The sequence below is a fragment of the Carassius gibelio genome, chromosome A19 (assembly GCF_023724105.1).
Source record: "Carassius gibelio isolate Cgi1373 ecotype wild population from Czech Republic chromosome A19, carGib1.2-hapl.c, whole genome shotgun sequence".
In the NCBI taxonomy this organism is placed as follows: Eukaryota; Metazoa; Chordata; class Actinopteri; order Cypriniformes; family Cyprinidae; genus Carassius; species Carassius gibelio.
In genome coordinates, this window is record NC_068389.1 from 21,781,739 (window position 1) to 21,800,151 (window position 18,413).

Genomic DNA, 18,413 nt, shown 5'->3' on the forward strand with positions numbered 1-18,413 from the left:
TGTCATCCCATCCTCACACCGTTCAGCCAAATCACCGCAGTGCTGAAAGAGTGATAGAGCGAGAGAGAGAGAGCGAGAAAGAGAGGGAGAGAACACGCGTGTGGGGTGTGTGTTCGTGTGTGAAAGAGCGAGTGAGATAGAGAGAGAAGAAAACTGCTAAATCTGTCAAGGTTTCCCAGGCGATCGGTTATTCCTCTCGACGCCTGTGCAACGCTGACTCGGGTCGGGTCGCGTGCTGGAGGGTGAGTGCTCGCGCTCTTCGTTCTTCATGCACGTTACCATCGCAGTGTGAGCGGCGCGTGATTAGACAGCATAGTTTGAAGTCGAGAGATCGATTTTTTTCCGGTGCTTTCGAGCCAAGTATGAAAGATTCAGTCAGTTCATATTCTATATTCCTTAATTTTGAGTATTTCGATTTATTTAATTTTTGAAACCATGACGGAATTTTCTCAGTTGTTAAATGTGAGTGTTGCATCCTTTATTGATGTATTTATTTATTTGTCATACGTAGCGCGAGGCTCCTAGTTACGCTCATATTTTAGACTCGTGTCGTGGTGGGACTGGGTCTGTGTGTGTCATGGGTGTTGTACAGTTCTCTAGTGCTGACTTTGGTAACGCCACGAGGAAAGAGTGTACTGCGGTTGTGAGCATTTAAGAAGGTGTAGTCACGCTGTTTGTGTGTGTGTGTGTGTGTGTGTGTGTGTGTGTCCCATTGCTACATAGTGGTGACCAGTTTACATGCTGTAGACTAGACATATGATAAATAATGTCCTAACGAAATGTAATTATGCAGAAATGTTTTAAGGGCAAGGGATAGAAAATAGTATTAGCTGAGTATTTAAACAAATAAGAAAGTCCTCATTATAATATACATTATTTATAAAAGTTGTGTTTTCGAGGGTCACATTTACCTATGTTGTAGGTACCAAATGGATGCAAGGATAGTACAGTCTGAAATCACATGCTTTGTTGTCCATCGAGCTGTTCTTATGAAGAAAATGGCCTAATAAGTGTTTTTTGTTTTTAAGTAAAACTGCAGAAATGTCACTGTAAGGTTTGAGGTAGAGGACAGAAAATATCATTGCAATACATAAACAATAGAACTCCACACTCTTAAAAATAAAGGCTCTTTTTTTGGAATCAGTGGTACAATGAAGAACCTTTAACATTCATGAAAACTTTACATTCCACAAGAGGTTCTTGGAAGTGGAAAAGGGTGATTTAGATTTTTTTAAATGTTCTTCATACTATGACAAATTGGTTGTTTTGAGAACTGATTACTCAAAGGTTCATTGGGGAACTAAACTGGTTCTTCTATGAAATTGCTCTAAAAAAAACTTTTGGATCCTTTATTTTTAAGAGTGTAGGGAAAACACTCTTATACTCTTCTTTATAATAGTGTTTGTGTGTGTGTGTGTGTGTGTGTGTGTGTGTGTGTGTGTGTGTGTGTGTGTGTGTGTGTGTGTGTGTGTGTGTGTGTGTGTGTGTGTGTGTGTGTGTGAAAGATAGAGAGAGTGGATGAGGTCAAAGTGGCATTCTGCCTTGAGTCACCTATGATTTTTTTCTGTCTTCTTGTGGCTTTGCTGAAATATATAACGGTTTTGAGCTTTATGAATGGTGCTCTACATCGGTGTGAAGTGAGCTGTCATGAATGTGCACGTGTGTGTGTGTGTCATTGGGAGCTCTCACATGCATGCAGGCCTGCGCGCATGTCTGTCCTCTGAGATATTTTAGGCCAAGGTCTTCCCCAGATCCTGTCCTTTTTTTCCCTCTCATTCCTTTTGCTCTACTTGAATTCCATCCTTTCATAAAGCATGCATTTCTCTACTAATTTTCCTCCTACACTCTTCCCACATGCCAGTTGGCCTAACCTACTGACAGGGGAACGTATTGCCATCTCAACAGAAAACTACACTCCCCCTGGGCTCTTGCTCCCCAGTCGAGTGGACACACCATCTGTGGAACCCATCCCGTACATCATGAGGGCTGTCTTACAAAATGTGGTCATGTCTGGCATATGTTGAACAACCTCTGATATAAGACCTGTATTGCCCAAAATCTCTGGAAAATATAAAGGATGACTGGATATTGTTCTGCTGTGCTGTATGTCTATTAGTGGCCAATGTTATGTTATAGTGTTGTTAATGGTCACAGCAGTCAGGGTTTTATTATGTTCTTAAAGTCTTTAATGGACTGCCAGATTTTCCACCCAGTGTAGATTACAACACTATACAGTTACTTTATATACCTTTAGGATGAAATACTTTTAGGGTGAGCATAAACGTTTTGAGGTTTTTAAACTGTAGTTGTCATATTTGAATACTTTTTCTAGATTGTATTTTTGTTATACACAAATCTGTTATGTTCAAAAATAAAATAGTACATACTTTGTATTTTCGCAAATCTCTAAACCTCCAGAAACCCTTCTTAATCAACATTACAGAGCATTCTGTGAGAGAACACAGGTTTGTGTGTCGCCTGATTTCAGCACCACGGTGACGGACAGCTCCCAATTCCCTCACTGTTTTCTCTTCCACCCTGTAGCCTTGATTCACTCTCCTTTTTTCTTTCATTGAGTGTCTTTCTACTCACTTCTCCCCTCATGGCTTTTAAAAAGGTTAATATTTGGTACCTGGACATTTACATTTCAATAGCTGTATCACATGACCAGTGGATTCTGCAGTATGCACATACTGACCTCTATGATTTACCATAGTGCAAATGTTAGCATTTTGATCATACTTGGCATTAGGAATTTGAGCAATAATGTATTATTATATATATAATAATAATAGTAATAGTAATTGTAAATATAATAGTAAATAATAATAATAGTAATAATATATATATTTAAATTATTAAACAGTTTATGTTAAATTATTTAAATATTTAAATAAAGTCTAATCTGATTTTACATTCTTTTTATTTTAAATTTTCTAAATTTTTAATCCATTTTGAACAATATAAAATAATTTGTATTTAAATTGACTAAAATGATTTAAATTACTAATTATTTTAACTCATTGACTTTATTTTAAATATTCTTAATATTGTTTAAATATGAAATACACATTTCCCTAGTTTTTCTATGGGCACTGAATAATACCTTAGTTTGAGCAACTAATTTATTTCAAGCAGTGAAGTAATTTTATATATATATATATATATATATATATATATAAAATAAAATAATTTTTGTATTATTATTTTTTTTATTTGCTGACTGGATGATTTTTATTATTATTATTAATATTTTGTTTTTATTGATTTATTATTATTATTTTGTGCATGGCTGACATTTTATTTGTTAAATGTACTACTGTTACAATCCTGATACCCCAAGTGCTAATTCTTTCTTCAGAGTAGCTTCATTATTTACCATATTATCTTTCCCGAAGCCATTTTTCTTCACCTTTAACTTCTTCAAAAGACCCCTTTTCTCCTCAGCTCTGCTCTGTCAATGCTCTATGGTTATCTTAACCCTCACACATTACCATTCAGTATGAATCCTTCATTCATATCAAGCAGGCTCTCAACAATAACCAGAGATTTCACCAACAATAATTATTGTGTTCTTCTCTCCCTGCCAAAAAACAACTGTTTTTTTAATTTCCAGGCCTCTAGTCCACCAGCTATATGGTGCCAATCAGTGAATTAAGGGAATTGTGGGTTATGTGGAGGCATGCCAGACAAGTCCTTACTCGTGTTTCAGAGCATGAGAGCAAAATGAGTAACAATCCAGGAGGTATTACACTGCAAAAGCTTTCTGATACAGTTCACGTTCTCTACATTTCTCGATTTGTCTTTCAGTGTTAACCTCCAAGCTTTGGTGTGTAGATCTATTCAACAGATATACATAAGTTGAGTAGCTGTGGTAGCTGTAGCTGAGGTTGATGTGATGTGTTTTTTTACCACAACTCTGGGTTCACCCTTGCCCTTTAACCTTAAAGGATGAATTCAGCTAGTGATCTACACCTATTTGTCAGAATGCAGTCCTTGTAGGGCAGGGATATGCAACTCCGGTCCTGGAGGGCCACTATCCTGCAGAGTTTAGCTTCAGCCCACATAAAAACTCAACTGCCTGTATCTATCTAGTAATCCTGAAAACACTGGTTGCCTTGTTCAGGTGTGTTTAATTAGGGTTGGAGCTGAACTCTGCAGGATAGTGGCCCTCCAGGACCGGAGTTGTCTATCCCTGATGTATGGGACTAGTTGATTAATAGTCAACACTGGCACAGTGGGTAGTGCTCATGCCCACATGTGATGCAGAATACAGTTTGTATCCCAATCCCATTCTTACTCTCTTCCTGTACTTTCCTGTCTATTCCATGCTATTTTTTATGGCAAAGCCATAAAAATAAAATGACTAATGATACATAGTGTCTTTAAGCCCTTGTTTTATTCTGAAGATGTGTCTCACTGCACATTTGCCCCTAATCATTTTAGTCATACACTGATTAAAGGACACTGTTTGTCCTTCATCTGTTTCTGTTGATGAGTCACACACTAGTTCAGTAGTCGATGGAGAGGAGTTTTTCATCAAGCCCTTCAGGCAAAGCTAATATAATCATTCTTAAACGGCAAATGGTTGATACTGAAACAAAACCCAGTGTTTTTTTTTGTTTTGTTTTTTGCTCAAATGAAGTGCTGTAAGAATGTTGTACAGTATCATCAACACTTTAAAATAATTTTAATTAGTTAATATGAGTTAACATGAACAATACTTCTACAAAATGTATTAATCAATTAGTTAATTCAACACAGTTAATTTCAACATTTACTATTGCATTATTAAAATATAAAATTTTGCTTGTTAACATTAATGCACTGTGAATTAACCTGAACTAACAATGAACAACTGTATTTTCATGATCTAATATTAACAAAGATTAATAAATGCTGTAATGAACGCATTGTTCATTTTAATACATTAACTAACATTAACTAATGAAACCTTATTGTAAAGTGTTACCCATTTTATTTTTTTATTTTTTTGACTATTTGACACTACAAATGCAAGCAGCAATATTATTAGATAAAATGTATCTGCTCAATTCTCAGTTGCAACACCAAGCATTGGTTTGATTCTTTGGGAACACACATATTAAAGGATGTGACTGTCAATATATGTCATGTCTATTTTAACATTCATTTTAGGTGTAAAATTTATTTATTTGTTTCTTTATCTAATAAGTCCTATATGTTTTTCACCCAGGACATACACTATAATTCAAACATTTGTGATTAGAAAGTATGTATTAGAAATCTCTTGTAACATTTTAAATGTTCTTACTGTCACTTTTGATCGAATTAATGCCTCCATACTGATTTTTTTTTTCAAAATAAACAAATAAACAAACTTACTGAACCCATTATCAACACTGAATGTGGTAACATTTGACTAGTGCCAGTTACCAGGAACCCAGAGCACCCAATTAGTGCCCTCTCAATGCAACCATCCACTATATATTAAACATGATGTTATATTTTAAAATATTTATTTACGTATGTTCTTCTCTCCCATCTTTCTAGATGAGTTCATTTAGCACAAGGGCACTGACGCTCCTGTCGTCTGTGTTTGGGGCTTGTGGGTTACTCCTGGTGGGTGTGGCTGTGTCGACGGACTACTGGCTGCTAATGGAAGAAGGCATTGTTCTGCAGCAGAACCAGACCACAGAGGTGAAGATGGCTCTGCATTCCGGACTCTGGAGGGTCTGTTTTGTAGCTGGTAGGTGCCATTACAGCTGCATCATCTTCTTGTCATCACCTGACAAGTGTGTTGCTGAGACAGATGACTGATTACAAATCAAATGGCAATTGATTGTGGTATCACGCTGTTATGCATTACTCGGTCTCGACTTCAACTCCTGCTTCAGGTGTTGCACGCAAATCCAAAGTTGAATCCCTGTGCATCGGTGTATCATCAAATGACAGTGTTTTGGTTAAGTCACGGTTTATTTGCGGGGTGTCCTGCAGCTGGTCTTCAGTGTCCCTGCACAGCACTGGTGTGGCATCCTATTGCATCATCCTCCCAAATCGTGCCAGACATTGAAACAGGAACTAGTGATGCTGTGTGGGCAAACCACTGTGAGATGCCAAATCAGTAACCACATCAAATTCCTAGGCTAATAAAAGATGCATTGAAACATGCATTTTCGACTTGCTTATGGAAATTGCATTTTTATGTTGCTTTGCATTGCATGCTGGTTTGTTTTCATGACACTGACAGGAAGTGCTGAGGTGGACTGAAACGATGCCACACCAGTTGGCTGCGAATGGCTGACTAAGAGAAGTGTGAAGATGATGTCACCGTGTTTCTAGCTTAACCAGTCCTGGTGTTTAGATTGTCTGTATGTAGGAGTTTGACAAATCACTACAGGAAAACTCTTCGCCCATTAGATGATTTATGTTTGCTGAAACAGGATCTATTTTTTTTTATATGTGTGTGCCGAGAGGGAGGTCTAGCGTGCCCTGCTTTCATGTTTGTTATGCAGAAGTGTCATGCTCATTTAGTGGCCATTCATTTTTGATCTTAAAAGTATCTTTGAAAATTAAATTTAGTAAAGTTAAAATAATTAAAATGATAAAATATTTTGTCTAAAATAAGGGTTTTTGAAATGAGAGGAAGGGAAAGGAAGGGGGTGCTAGGATAGAGAAAAAAAAAACTTCTGAGAAAAAAAGTAGACAAAAAATTATTTTAGACGTTTAATCTTCAGTGTCAAAGTTTAAGATTTTAAATATGTTTTAAATATTACGAATGATATGTGTAACATAATTATGAATATTTTCCCTACTAAAGATGGTTTAGAAGTCTGAATAGTGCTTATTTTAAACTTTTGACCAGTTTTAGGAACAAGAAGAAACTTCCCCCAAGATACTTTGCATTCACTTACAAAAGTACTGGCAAAATCTTTGCGTTTTCCTACAAAACCTTTGCATTCTCTCAGAAAACTTTTACGTTCCCCCAAGAAACTTTGCGTTCACTCTTAAAACATGCAAAAATATCATTCCCCTGAGAAATTTTGCATTCACTTGCAAACCATTAGCAGTCTCTCGCAAAACGTTTGCATTCCACCAAGAAACTTGGAAATGTACTGAAATACTGTATTTTATATTATTTCCATCACAAAAGTTTTGCGAGCTATTGCAAAGTTTCTTGGAGTAATGCAAAAGTTTTGTAAATCTTTTATGCTGTAAAAAAAAATGTGTGAGTACCAATGTTAAATACAAAATTTTGTAAAGTATTAGAAATGAGAATATTCAGTCATTGAATTATATTCTGTATTTGCAAATATACAAAACATGCAATTTTTGCGAGCAAATGCAGAAGCATTGAAATATATTTTCCCCTCCCCCATTTTATTTCATTTACTTTCTTTCTTTCTTTCTTTTGTTTTTACCATCACCATGTTCCTTTAGAGGCTCTGTACAGATATACTGTTTACTTAATTAAAATAAATATTTTCCAGATAATATTTTAACAGATATTTCTTATAATTTGTCAATTATTTAATTAAATTGTCTTGATATCAACATTTTCCACACAAAATATATACATAAAAATTATTATATTTTAGGAAGGGGGTCTTATATTTGGGTTGTCCTTAGCATCAGCAAGGGGGGGAAACTTAAATGCATATTAAAAAAATGCATGATGCTTCTGTGGTGCAGTGTATATGTTTAATGCATGTGAGTTTTCTCACCTCTCTTCTCAGTGTTTAAACCAAAATCATTGCTGTGTTTCTCTCTGTTTGTCCCTGTCTCCCCTACTGTCACTGTCAATCTCTGTCCTGCTCTGCCTCTACACTCTTTGTGTCCCTGTCTCTCTCTTTCTCTGTCTCTCTTTGTTCCCCTGTATGTCTTTCTCTTTTGCTGTCTCTCTTTCTATCTCAGGGCCGGAGAAGGGGAGATGTGTGGCATCTGAATACTTCACCGAGCCAGAAATAGAGATCACTACTGAGAACACAGCCAATATACTTAGTAAGAAAAATGAATGAATATTATTGTGTATGAATACAGATGGTCAAACGATGGTGTCAGTATAAGATATTAAATACAATATAGTTTATGTCAAGTGCTGTAGAGGAGAATATTCATTCTGATAAACCAAAAAAAAATGTGCATGGACAATGGCATTTATATTATTATTTACATTTATAAATCTATTATTTTTTTCCATCCACTCCATGCATATTTTAGGTGCTCTAACTGGTGATGTGCCTTAATATTTAAGCATTTGTAATCACATTTTAGTTTTTTTAAATAGTCAATTTTTATATGTAGAATTTAAAGTTTTTCAATATAATATATATAAAAAATTATTTTAAATAATTAAAAATTATTATATTATATTACTGTGGCGAGTGGGGCGGGGCCGAGAGGCGTGGGAACGAGGAGTGAGGCCAGGTGTAGTGATTGGAGATGAGCTACACCTGAGCCCCACCGCTAGTATCGAGTCCCACGTAGGAGATGGAAGGATATAAAACTGGAGTGACGACCGTGAAGGACGAGAGAGGACCAGGCCTGGGATATTATTTTATGTGTTTGGCTGACGGGCTGACGCGCTGTTTTGTTTATTTTGAATATTAAAGTGTTTTGATTGTCCGCCGGTTCCCGCCTCCTTCTTCCCGATGTATATGGAGTGAATATTATTACAGTGGTGCCGAAGCCCGGGAGAAGGAGGGACGCGCTGCTGAAGATCCCTCGCCGCTGTGGTGAATCCGCGGTGCCCTCGAGCTGGCGAGGTACGTGCCGCCATTGACGCTCGAGGCGGTGGGCTGGAGCGAGTTGCCGGGGACGGGCGAGCTCGCTGCCGACCGCCCACGACAAGGAGGGGCGGCTGCCGTCCGTGAGGGAGCGGAGGAGTCGGCGCCGTTCGCCAGGGGGCCGGAGCCTGCCGCCTCCGTGACGGAATCCGGAGGGGCAGGGAACGGGGGACTCCTGCCGCTGCCCAAAATCGGAGGAGCCGTCGCCGTCCACCGGGCGGCGGAGGAGTGTCGCGCCGTCCGCCGAGGGCCGTCCAGTGCCACCGCCGGGCACCGCGGAGGAGATCACCCAGCCGGTGGAGGGCCGAGCAGCAGTGCGTCTGGGAACCGGATTTTTTTTTTTTTTTCCTCTCTCCCCTCTCTCGTCCCTGTCGCTCCTCCTTCCATCTCCTTTTCTCTCGCCTCGTCTGTCCTACCCCCAGGTTCCCGCAGGTCCCCGTGAGCGGTCTCCCCCGGAAGGAGGGGGGGGGGGGGGGGGGGGGGAGTAGAGCGCAGTCTCGGGAGTACCCCCCGGCCTGCGAGGGGCGATGGGGGTATGTGGCGAGTGGGGCGGGGCCGAGAGGCGTGGGAACGAGGAGTGAGGCCAGGTGTAGTGATTGGAGATGAGCTACACCTGAGCCCCACCGCTAGTATCGAGTCCCACGCCTCTCGGCCCCGCCCCACTCGCCACAATTACATTATATTATATAATATTTAAATGTATAAATATATAACATAATGCTATATTTTATGTTGTGTAGCTTGTAATTGGCTGTTTTTTAAGAGTTTTAAATAATCTTTTAGTTTGACAGTTATTTTGACTACAATTATTATTGTACAATTATTTATCAATACAAAAAATTTATAATTTTTTTTATAAATAGTTTCAGATGAAGCATGTCACACTTGATTCAATGACTTTGAGTGACTAATTCTTTTTCAAATATTTTTTCCTGTCTCTGTTAGAAATGGTCAGGACGGCCACCCCCTTCCCTATGGTCTCACTCCTCTTTGTCTTCACGGCCTTTGTCATAAGCAGCATCGGCCACATCCGTCCCCAGCGCACCATCCTGGCCTTCATCTCTGGAATCTTCTTCATCTTATCAGGTAAGTTGTATGTACTTATATTATATGTAAATGTAATGTATAAAAATCTGCTAATCAGTTCTTGTTTCCCATGATGTTCCTACTTCTGTAGCCCATAGTTGTGTATCTGTTTACATACTCTAGATTAGAGACTGTTTGTTGATATCCAGTTTCAGTGGTGATCCAGGTAATTCTCCACAACTCGCTCATTCAAAATCAGGCTGAGAATCCCATTGAGAGGTTTGCATATTTAATGAATGGTGTTCCCGATATCCAACTATGGTAATGTGTGGTACACAACATCAATAAAATACTCCTTTTTTATCACAAACGGTAATTAATAAGAGCGCTCTCTCTGATCCAGTCGACAGAGCTCTGCCTAACATCTGTCATTTTCATTCGGCTAATAGAAACAGATCGTCAAGAATGTCAAAGTGTGTTAAGATCTGACTAATTTACATCCCAAATATGTCTTAAAACAGATCTGGTATGCAGTAATGTTTTGAAAAAAATCTTTAAGCATTAGACTAAATACATAACAGATATATGTAGGTCTGGATTGATACCAAAATAATAATTTAATTTTCTCAAGTTCATTCAGACTGTGTTGGAGAGCTGTGAATTTCAGAATATTTCAGGTGGCTTGAAGACAGCTATGTGGCAGAACTATATCAGTTGATTGTATCAGTTTCCTGCTGACACCTGTACAAATCAGCCTCAGGAACAGATTTCCCATGAAGGCTCAAGAAAGCCTGTGTTAGATCAGTTCTACAGTAGATAGCTGGAACGGGACATGTTTTTAAACAGCACTCTGGAATATTTCATTTTGATTGCGGAATGCTATTTTTGTATGACTTTTACTCATCTGTGTAACTGATTGTTGTCCCAGGCTCTCTGTTTCCTACATAACTGTCCTTTTTACATGTCTTTCATTTTACTCCATGGTCTCTTCTCAAATAATAAAAAGTTTAAACTCAGATCAGCTCCGTACAGGATGCAGCAGTGGTTCTCAACCATTTTCACTCCCTAGATAGGCTGAGATAATTCCTCTGGTGTGTCTGCCATTGAACTTTAAATAAAGTCAATCAATCAATCAATCAATCATAAAGAAGGTTTTTTCTTATTTTTAAGAAATCATATCTTTTTTTACAGAGTGTCAGTAATGAACAGTAATGAAATGTAATTAATTTTGATTACAGATGTTCTATGAATTATCTTATTAATTAATAACTTAATTGGAAAAAGAAATATGATGTCAGTTTTTGGCAGTTTCTAGCATTTTTTTCTTTTTTTTTTTTATAATTGTAAGAAATCAAGCTGAGGACCCCTGGTGGCCCAACGCCCTAGTTGAGAACCACTTGGACAGAATTATTCTATTTATTCAGCAAGGATATATTAGATTGTATTGGTCTAAAGTGACAGTAAAGGCATTAATAATGTTAAAAAAGAATTATATTTCCAATAAATGCTCAACTTTGTTCATCTAAAAATCCTGGAAAAAATTACAGTTTACACAAAAATAGTAGGCATAAACTGTTTTTAACTTTCATAATAATAAAAATATTTGTTTCTGAAGTATCATGTGACACTGAAGACTGGATTAATGGTTGCTTATAATTCAGCTTTGCCATCACAGTAATAAATTACGTTTAGAAATATATTACATTTCCATTAAGTCATTTTGCAGATGCTTTTATCCAAAGCGGATGGGATACATAAAGCAATTGTTTTTAAAGAGGCAAACAGACCAAGGACGTGCTTGTAATACCAAGTTTTAGACATTGTTCAAATAAGTAGAAGCTTGAAAGAGAAGGAATAAATATAGAGAAATAACTTTTCTTATTTTATGATGACGTCAAGTACTGTAGCTTCGAAAGCGCTTGAAAATTGTGGGAAGATCATTCCACCAGCCAGGAATGGTGAACGAGAATGTTCTGGAAAGTGATTTCGAGCTTCTCTGTGATGGTACCATGATGCGTAATTCATTAGTGGATCTCAAACTTCTGGGGGGGTGTAGATTCGTAATAGTGAGCGGAAGTACTGCATTTGTGATCAAACTATATAATTGATCATTGTCCCAGGCAACTTATTTGCCACATGTCTTTGCTAACTTAATTTATCTCATATAACTCATTGCTTCTTTATTCTCAAATGATATGAGAATTTTTCAACTCAGCAACTTTATAATATTCACAGTACAGCATAGTCTCGCATAACTTATTGATTAATTGCAGCACTTTATTTGCACTTCGTGACACCATTTACACTCCAATCAAAACAATCAACATTTGCTAATTAGAATACAATAAATTGTTGAGTGGCTGTTAAAATCTAATTTGCTTCAATTTCTTCATTAGATGTCAGGAAATTAACAAAGAGGCAAAATCAAGGAGTCAGCAGCAGTGAGAGAGTCGAGAATCGGCAAAGCCTCTCAAGCATTTGCACAGAGCCGGTTCAACATGTCTCGATGTGGCTTTAATGTACGCACCACTGCAGCTTAATAATAATGGATTCAGTAGTATGACTGCAGATTCCTGTGGCAGCACCGCCAGCCGTCCAGCGCTGTTCCGTGTAATGGTGCATCAGGTGCTAATGTTACATTTAGCTCAGCATTTTGTACTAGAGAATTATTAATAAAGCACAAGACACCACAACAGCGCTGTTGCAAAGTGCTGAACACAGAGATGCACAACACTGCAAAAAACTAAAAATGCAGAGTCTGTGATGTTCTAAACTATAGTATACAGTAGTGGTATAGAAGCAGGTCCAGTCTTTTTGTATTCTATTTGTGCTTGGTTGTTTCAGAATATATACCCTAATGTGACGCAGCAGTTTAATATCCAGTGTCTTGCATTTCTAATGCAAAAAGGAAATATTTAAGCACATTCCTTGTTTGTATTCGGCAGCATAGACAGCTGGCAGTGACAGACTGCAATAATGTGTTTGATTACGCTAGAGGCTTTTCCTTACCGCTGTCGCCCTCTCTGTTTTTTCCCCCTCATGCACTCCATAATTACCGCAGCAGAGCTTTCTTCATCATAACACAGCAGCATTTGAGCACGCTATAAATGTTAATGCCTCCTGGTATGTGACAGGTTTCGTGTTGGTGTGCTGCTTTATCATTCCCTCTCCACACAGAGCTTTCATAAGAAATAACTGTTGCCTTTTCGGTGGTGTGATAGGAAAACACATCAAGTGCGGTTTTATCTAAATATATACAAGGTATATTTGTTGCTTTTATTTGTCATTTTCATTAAAGGTTTTTAGTGAGTATATATTGTAATAGTTTTTTTCCCTTTACTAATGTGAAGGTGATATCTCAAATTATGCCGCTTGTTGACGAAAAGTGGAAACACATTAAGAAACCACAAGACAATCCCTTGGCAACCATACACAACTGCATGGCACGGCAACTTCTATTCAAGCACTATCACGTTTGCTGAGTAAAAATTGTAATCTTGTCAGGATTATGTCACAGTAACAGAAGCTGGGTTCTATCTTGTTTTGCCCTAGTTAGTCTCCTTAGTTTTTAATTAGTCCCACACCTGTTTCAGTTCTCTTTGATTACATACCTTGTGTATTTAAGTCCTGAGTTTCCCTTGTTGCTTGTCCGATCTTGTTTATGATAGTGAGGTTGTTTGTTCCTAGTGATCTCCTACATGCTACCTGTGTGGATTTATCATTATAGACTATTTATTTGTATCTTTGTCATTGTGTGCTCTTTAATACAACCACCTAGCTGTGACACATTGCTGGTACCAAAGTTATTTTCAAAAGACTTTTCTCTGAGTAAACCTGTAACCAGCAACACAGAATGCTGTAGCAACAACACAGTTATTACCCATAACACCCTGGAATCCACAAAATAATGCACCAACAGCACCTTTATAATGCCTTATGTTGGTACACCTTTATAATGCCTTATAACACCTTTATAACACCTTATACATAAATAAATAAAAACAACTCCCCAAACCAGCATAAACCTGGCTTTACAGGGGATTATGGCAATGTTCAGCTGATCAGGCTACAAGTCCAGCTAAGCACAACAAAAAAGAAGAAGCAAACCATCATAAACAAGCTTAAAGACATTACATCAGGCTGGTCTTCTGGCTGGTTTTAAATGGTTTTAGAGGACTTTTCAGTTGGCCAGGCTAGGAGTCCAGCTTAAACAGAAGCTTGGTCAGGCTGGGAGACCATATTGAGCTAAGACCAGTTAAAAATCCTTTATCTAATTTGGTGTTCCCAGTAAAAAATGGCTGGCCTTTTTAAAATGTATTGTATATTATTCTAGATTATTGCTAAATATCGGATTCAGTTTTTTGTCAAATTATTTCAATTAGCACAGGTTTTGTATTTCTTTTCAGCATTATTTATCTGAGCTTATGCACCTCAGTTTTTAATGTAAAAAAAATAAATGAATCAATTGTGGATAATTTTTGTAATATTCACTCATAAACTGAGGTGCATAAACTCAGATCAGCATGGTCTATGATCAGCCAGTTTTAAAAAGAAATACAAAACCTGTGCTAATTTACATAAAACAAGTGTACAAAAATAACAATATAGAATAACAAGAAATTTACAAGCATTTTGAAAACCGACGGTTTTACAGGTTGTTTCCAATGAACTCTTTTTATTATTTTTATTCTTTTCTGCTGTGATTGACTGTCCTTTCCTCTTTTCATTCTCTCTCAGGATTGAGTTTAGTGGTCGGTCTGGTGCTGTATATCTCCAGTATAAATGATGAAGTGATGAACAGGCCTCGGGAGCCGGAGCAGTTCTTTCACTACCATTACGGCTGGTCGTTTGCCTTTGCTGCCAGCTCCTTCCTGCTCAAAGAGGTCAGTCACAGAGACAACTGACTGTTAACACTTAAGCTGACTGCATGTGTACTCTTAACACAGAGCTCAGTTCATTAATATGCAGCTGTGCTTCACTGCTGTTAGCTGCTACACCAATAGGTCTGCCCTCATCAGTATGCATTCATTTTAGCCTAGCTTTTGCTGGGGTGAAGGCAACACATTTCCATTATGCTGCATATATGCTAATTCACTAAGTTCAGTGCAGCAATTTATAAATGCCAGCATCTTATGTCTGCAGCAACCTCAACTTAGATTCTTATTATTAGACAGAAATCGTTTGTAGCATTGTAATAGTGTTTAGTGTCATGTTTGATTAATTGAATGCATCCTTTCTGAATTAAAGTATTAACACCTAAATTAAATGTACTGATCCTAAATCTATGATTTTACCATTATTTATTGTTCAGTCCTTTTATGACATTTAAATTGCACTTGAAAGAACTCTGAATCAAATCATTACAGAATTAAGCAGTAAGTTGATTATATTCACAAGAAAGCTTGGCCTTAAATGCCTTGTTGTTTTTACAAAATGACTACAACATAATAAAAGGACAGAAATTCTCTTTGAAATTGTATCACATGTTCACAATCTGCTTCAACTCTTGTTAAGAGTGCAGTCTGCAAATGTTTGGCTTGATACTGTACATTGTGATACATTTTTTAAGGATTCTTTGATTAACAGAAAGTCCAAAAGAACTGCATCTATTTTAAATTTAGGTCTTTCATAACATTATAATATGTCAGTTTATTCACACAAACTACATGAATACATTACTTTTGAATGTCTCTCAATGTATGCTTTTTGCCCCCAGATGGTTTAGTTACAGCTAACTGGGTCATGCTAACCAGCCTAACTTTACCCCTTGGGCAAAGAGTATTTCTAATTGGCTGGTTTTCGAGATCAACCCCTCACACTTTTTGGATTTTAAAATTATTTATTATTATTTTATTGTTTTTGCATAGGACTGTCACAGAGAAAGGTGCGATTTCCCTGGAAATGTCTATTTGCAGTGATACCTGTTGGGTTGTAGGAACATTAGGGTTCCTGTTTGGTATTGTTAGATTTGTAGGAACATTTTATCTGTGCTATTCCACTAAAAAAATTTTTTTAATGACTGTTGGTGATTGACTTGTTTTGTTTTACCAGGGTGCTGGGGTCATGTCTGTCTATCTTTTCATGAAACGTTATGCCGAGGAAGAGATGTATCGGCCCCACCCTGCGCTGTATCGCCCTCGCCTGTCTGAATGCAGTGACTACAGCGGCCAGTACCTGCACCCTGATTCGTGGCCTCCTCCTCAGCGTGGACGCAGCGGCTCCGAGGTGTCCAGTGACATCTCCATTCAGCTTAACCAGACCGCGCTGCCTCCTCCACCCAAAAGCAGCGGGCCCTCCAATCCACCCTCTTCCTCGGGCCCCTCCTCCAGGGCCAGCTACCACCTCCCACCTGCTTCCTCCTCCTCATCCACTTCCTATCCTCACACCGTCCACTCATCCCATTCCGGTGGCCGCGCCCCTCAGTCCCTCCCAATGGCCACGCCCCCATCTGCTGTCCCGCCCCCTCGCTACCAAACGCATATGCGTATGAGTGCCTCCCCGTGTTAGAGTTCCTTAGTTAAGATACTTAAATATCAGAAATATAGGGATATAACATGAGATAAGAGGATCAAACTCCAGAGACTATGGGATCAAAAGGGTGCTAAGTTGAAAAGAAGTAGACAAGGAAGCACTTCACTTAAAATTCTGTGCCTGAATGAAGTTTAACAGATTCTCAGAGCAAGATTAATAAGTGAGGGAATAGCATTTATACATATAGACAGAATGTACGGTGGAGAAAGAAAAGAGGAAAAGGTACAAAATACTGACTTTCTGAAAATAGTTGTACACATTTAAATTTGTATGTAAAATGTTTAAAATCTTGTTGCACACCCTAACAGGTTTCATCCCTTCATACCTCATATATCATGAGCTCCATGAGGTTATTTATCCCACTTTTTGTTTAGACTAAAGCAAAAAGACACGAATTTGCCCCGAAGGTGGCAGATTTCTTTAAACAATTTCTGTATATAATGTATCAAGAGCAGTAGTCATCTAGCGTAGTGCAACATATTTACTTGTTTTATCATTTGGGCAAAGAAAAGATTGGTCCTTTGCTATCAATTTGTAATGTTTTTAGAGCGGTACATCAGGGAAGATGTGCTACAAAGCTGGCTGATGTTTCTTTACTGGGATGTTGAGGGCTTGGCCCCATGGCCCTCGATATGCCTTGTGTTCTCATTTAAAAACAAAAACAAAAAAGTATTAAAAACATTTAGCGGTGGTATAGCACGTTTGGAAAATGTTTAACCTATTTACCTTGACCAGGAATGAAGGCTGACTATATGAATTCACTGTTCAATCATCATCTTAAAAATCCAGTCGTTACTTCTCGTTTATTATTGCTATTATTACTACAATGATTCATTAATTTTTTTATTATACAAAATTAACAGTTAACATAAATATATGTATTTTAAAAAATCAGAAAAAAAAACAGATTCAAAAGCACAAAACAATGTGGTGTGGGTGTTTCCCACCTTGAGAGATCCTGTGATATTTCGCCATCTACTGGTCAACAGTATAAGTGCATCAAATAAGCATTGATGTACCTTGTATGGTACCAAGATATATGAATCTGTATTCGATTTATTGACTCAAATGAGGCAGATGAGTCAGCACTTCCATACCTTGTGCCTGCGGATGCTGAATCGATTGAGCAATGCAGTAAAGACAGTTTAGACCAATAAATCAGTCCCTTTTCCCAATGCATAAATGTTGACCTTTGTCAAAAAATATCCTTTAATAAATATTAGCTCATAGATATTATAGTGACCTGTTATGCCCTTAAAACTGATGTTTTAATGCACAAAATCTTGAGATATTTTCCAGCGTGTTATAACTGATAGAGTTCATTATTAAGTGTAAATAAATACAGTATTATAATCATAAATAGTTATGAAATATGAATAGTTATGAAGAACAGGACTGGATCCTGCTGGATAGTAAAGAAATATATAGCATAACAATTTATATTATAGCCATATTACAAGTGAAATTTGTATTTTTAGAATTGAAGGTATGATTTATGGAAAATGATTTTTGAATCCCAGTATTTATTCAAGCATTGCTTGAACAAATTTGGTTTGCTTTTAAGTCTAAAATGTGAATAACTGTTTGTTTCGTGTCTTTTACTAATAATTGCATTATAATGAGCTTTCTGCTATTACAGTTCCAAGTGACATTTGTTGTTGTTGCGGTCTGCGCTGAGGGTCTGGCTTATAAATATGTATGTACCATTTTGCATGACAATTTTTCATCTTCATACTTCTTTCCTCTCAAGCATTTTTATTTTTATTTATTTTTTTTTTTTTTGCTTTTTCCCGGTTGGCCGTCCTTTGTCTTGATTTGTCTCTCTCAATGTCCCATTAAGCTAAAGCTGCTTCACTCATTTGACTTGTCTTTTCCTCTTTTACCCTTCATTTCTCTCTCTTCTCTCTCTCATCCTTCCTGTCTTTAGTTTTCAGTTATCAGTATTGCATGCCTTTCATTCCATAGTGCCAAAGCAATTGTGCCTGACTTAAGATGATGATGATGATGACAGTTATTATTATTATTATTATTATTATTATTATTAAAACTGTGGCATTTCTTCTTTGTAATCTGGAATTTGCTTAATAAAAA

The 18,413-nt window shown here is 37.5% G+C and overlaps 1 protein-coding gene across 1 annotated transcript; it reads left to right on the plus strand.

Annotated features, from left to right (window-relative positions):
• Positions 1-18,413, plus strand: LOC127935046 (voltage-dependent calcium channel gamma-7 subunit-like). Its single transcript, XM_052532630.1, has 6 exons — positions 1-242; positions 5,533-5,728; positions 7,894-7,980; positions 9,711-9,851; positions 14,529-14,674; positions 15,843-18,413. The coding sequence occupies exons 2-6, from the start codon at positions 5,533-5,535 to the stop codon at positions 16,296-16,298; spliced, it is 1,026 nt and encodes a 341-aa protein (XP_052388590.1). The 5' UTR covers positions 1-242; the 3' UTR covers positions 16,299-18,413.

Excerpts from the sequence above, each read along its gene's own strand:
- LOC127935046 (XM_052532630.1), top strand. The coding sequence starts at position 5,533 with ATGAGTTCATTTAGCACAAGGGCACTGACGCTCCTGTCGTCTGTGTTT. Across the intron at positions 5,729-7,893 it reads GAGGGTCTGTTTTGTAGCTG|GGCCGGAGAAGGGGAGATGT; the intron begins GTAGGTGCCATT and ends TTTCTATCTCAG. Across the intron at positions 7,981-9,710 it reads GAACACAGCCAATATACTTA|AAATGGTCAGGACGGCCACC; the intron begins GTAAGAAAAATG and ends TGTCTCTGTTAG.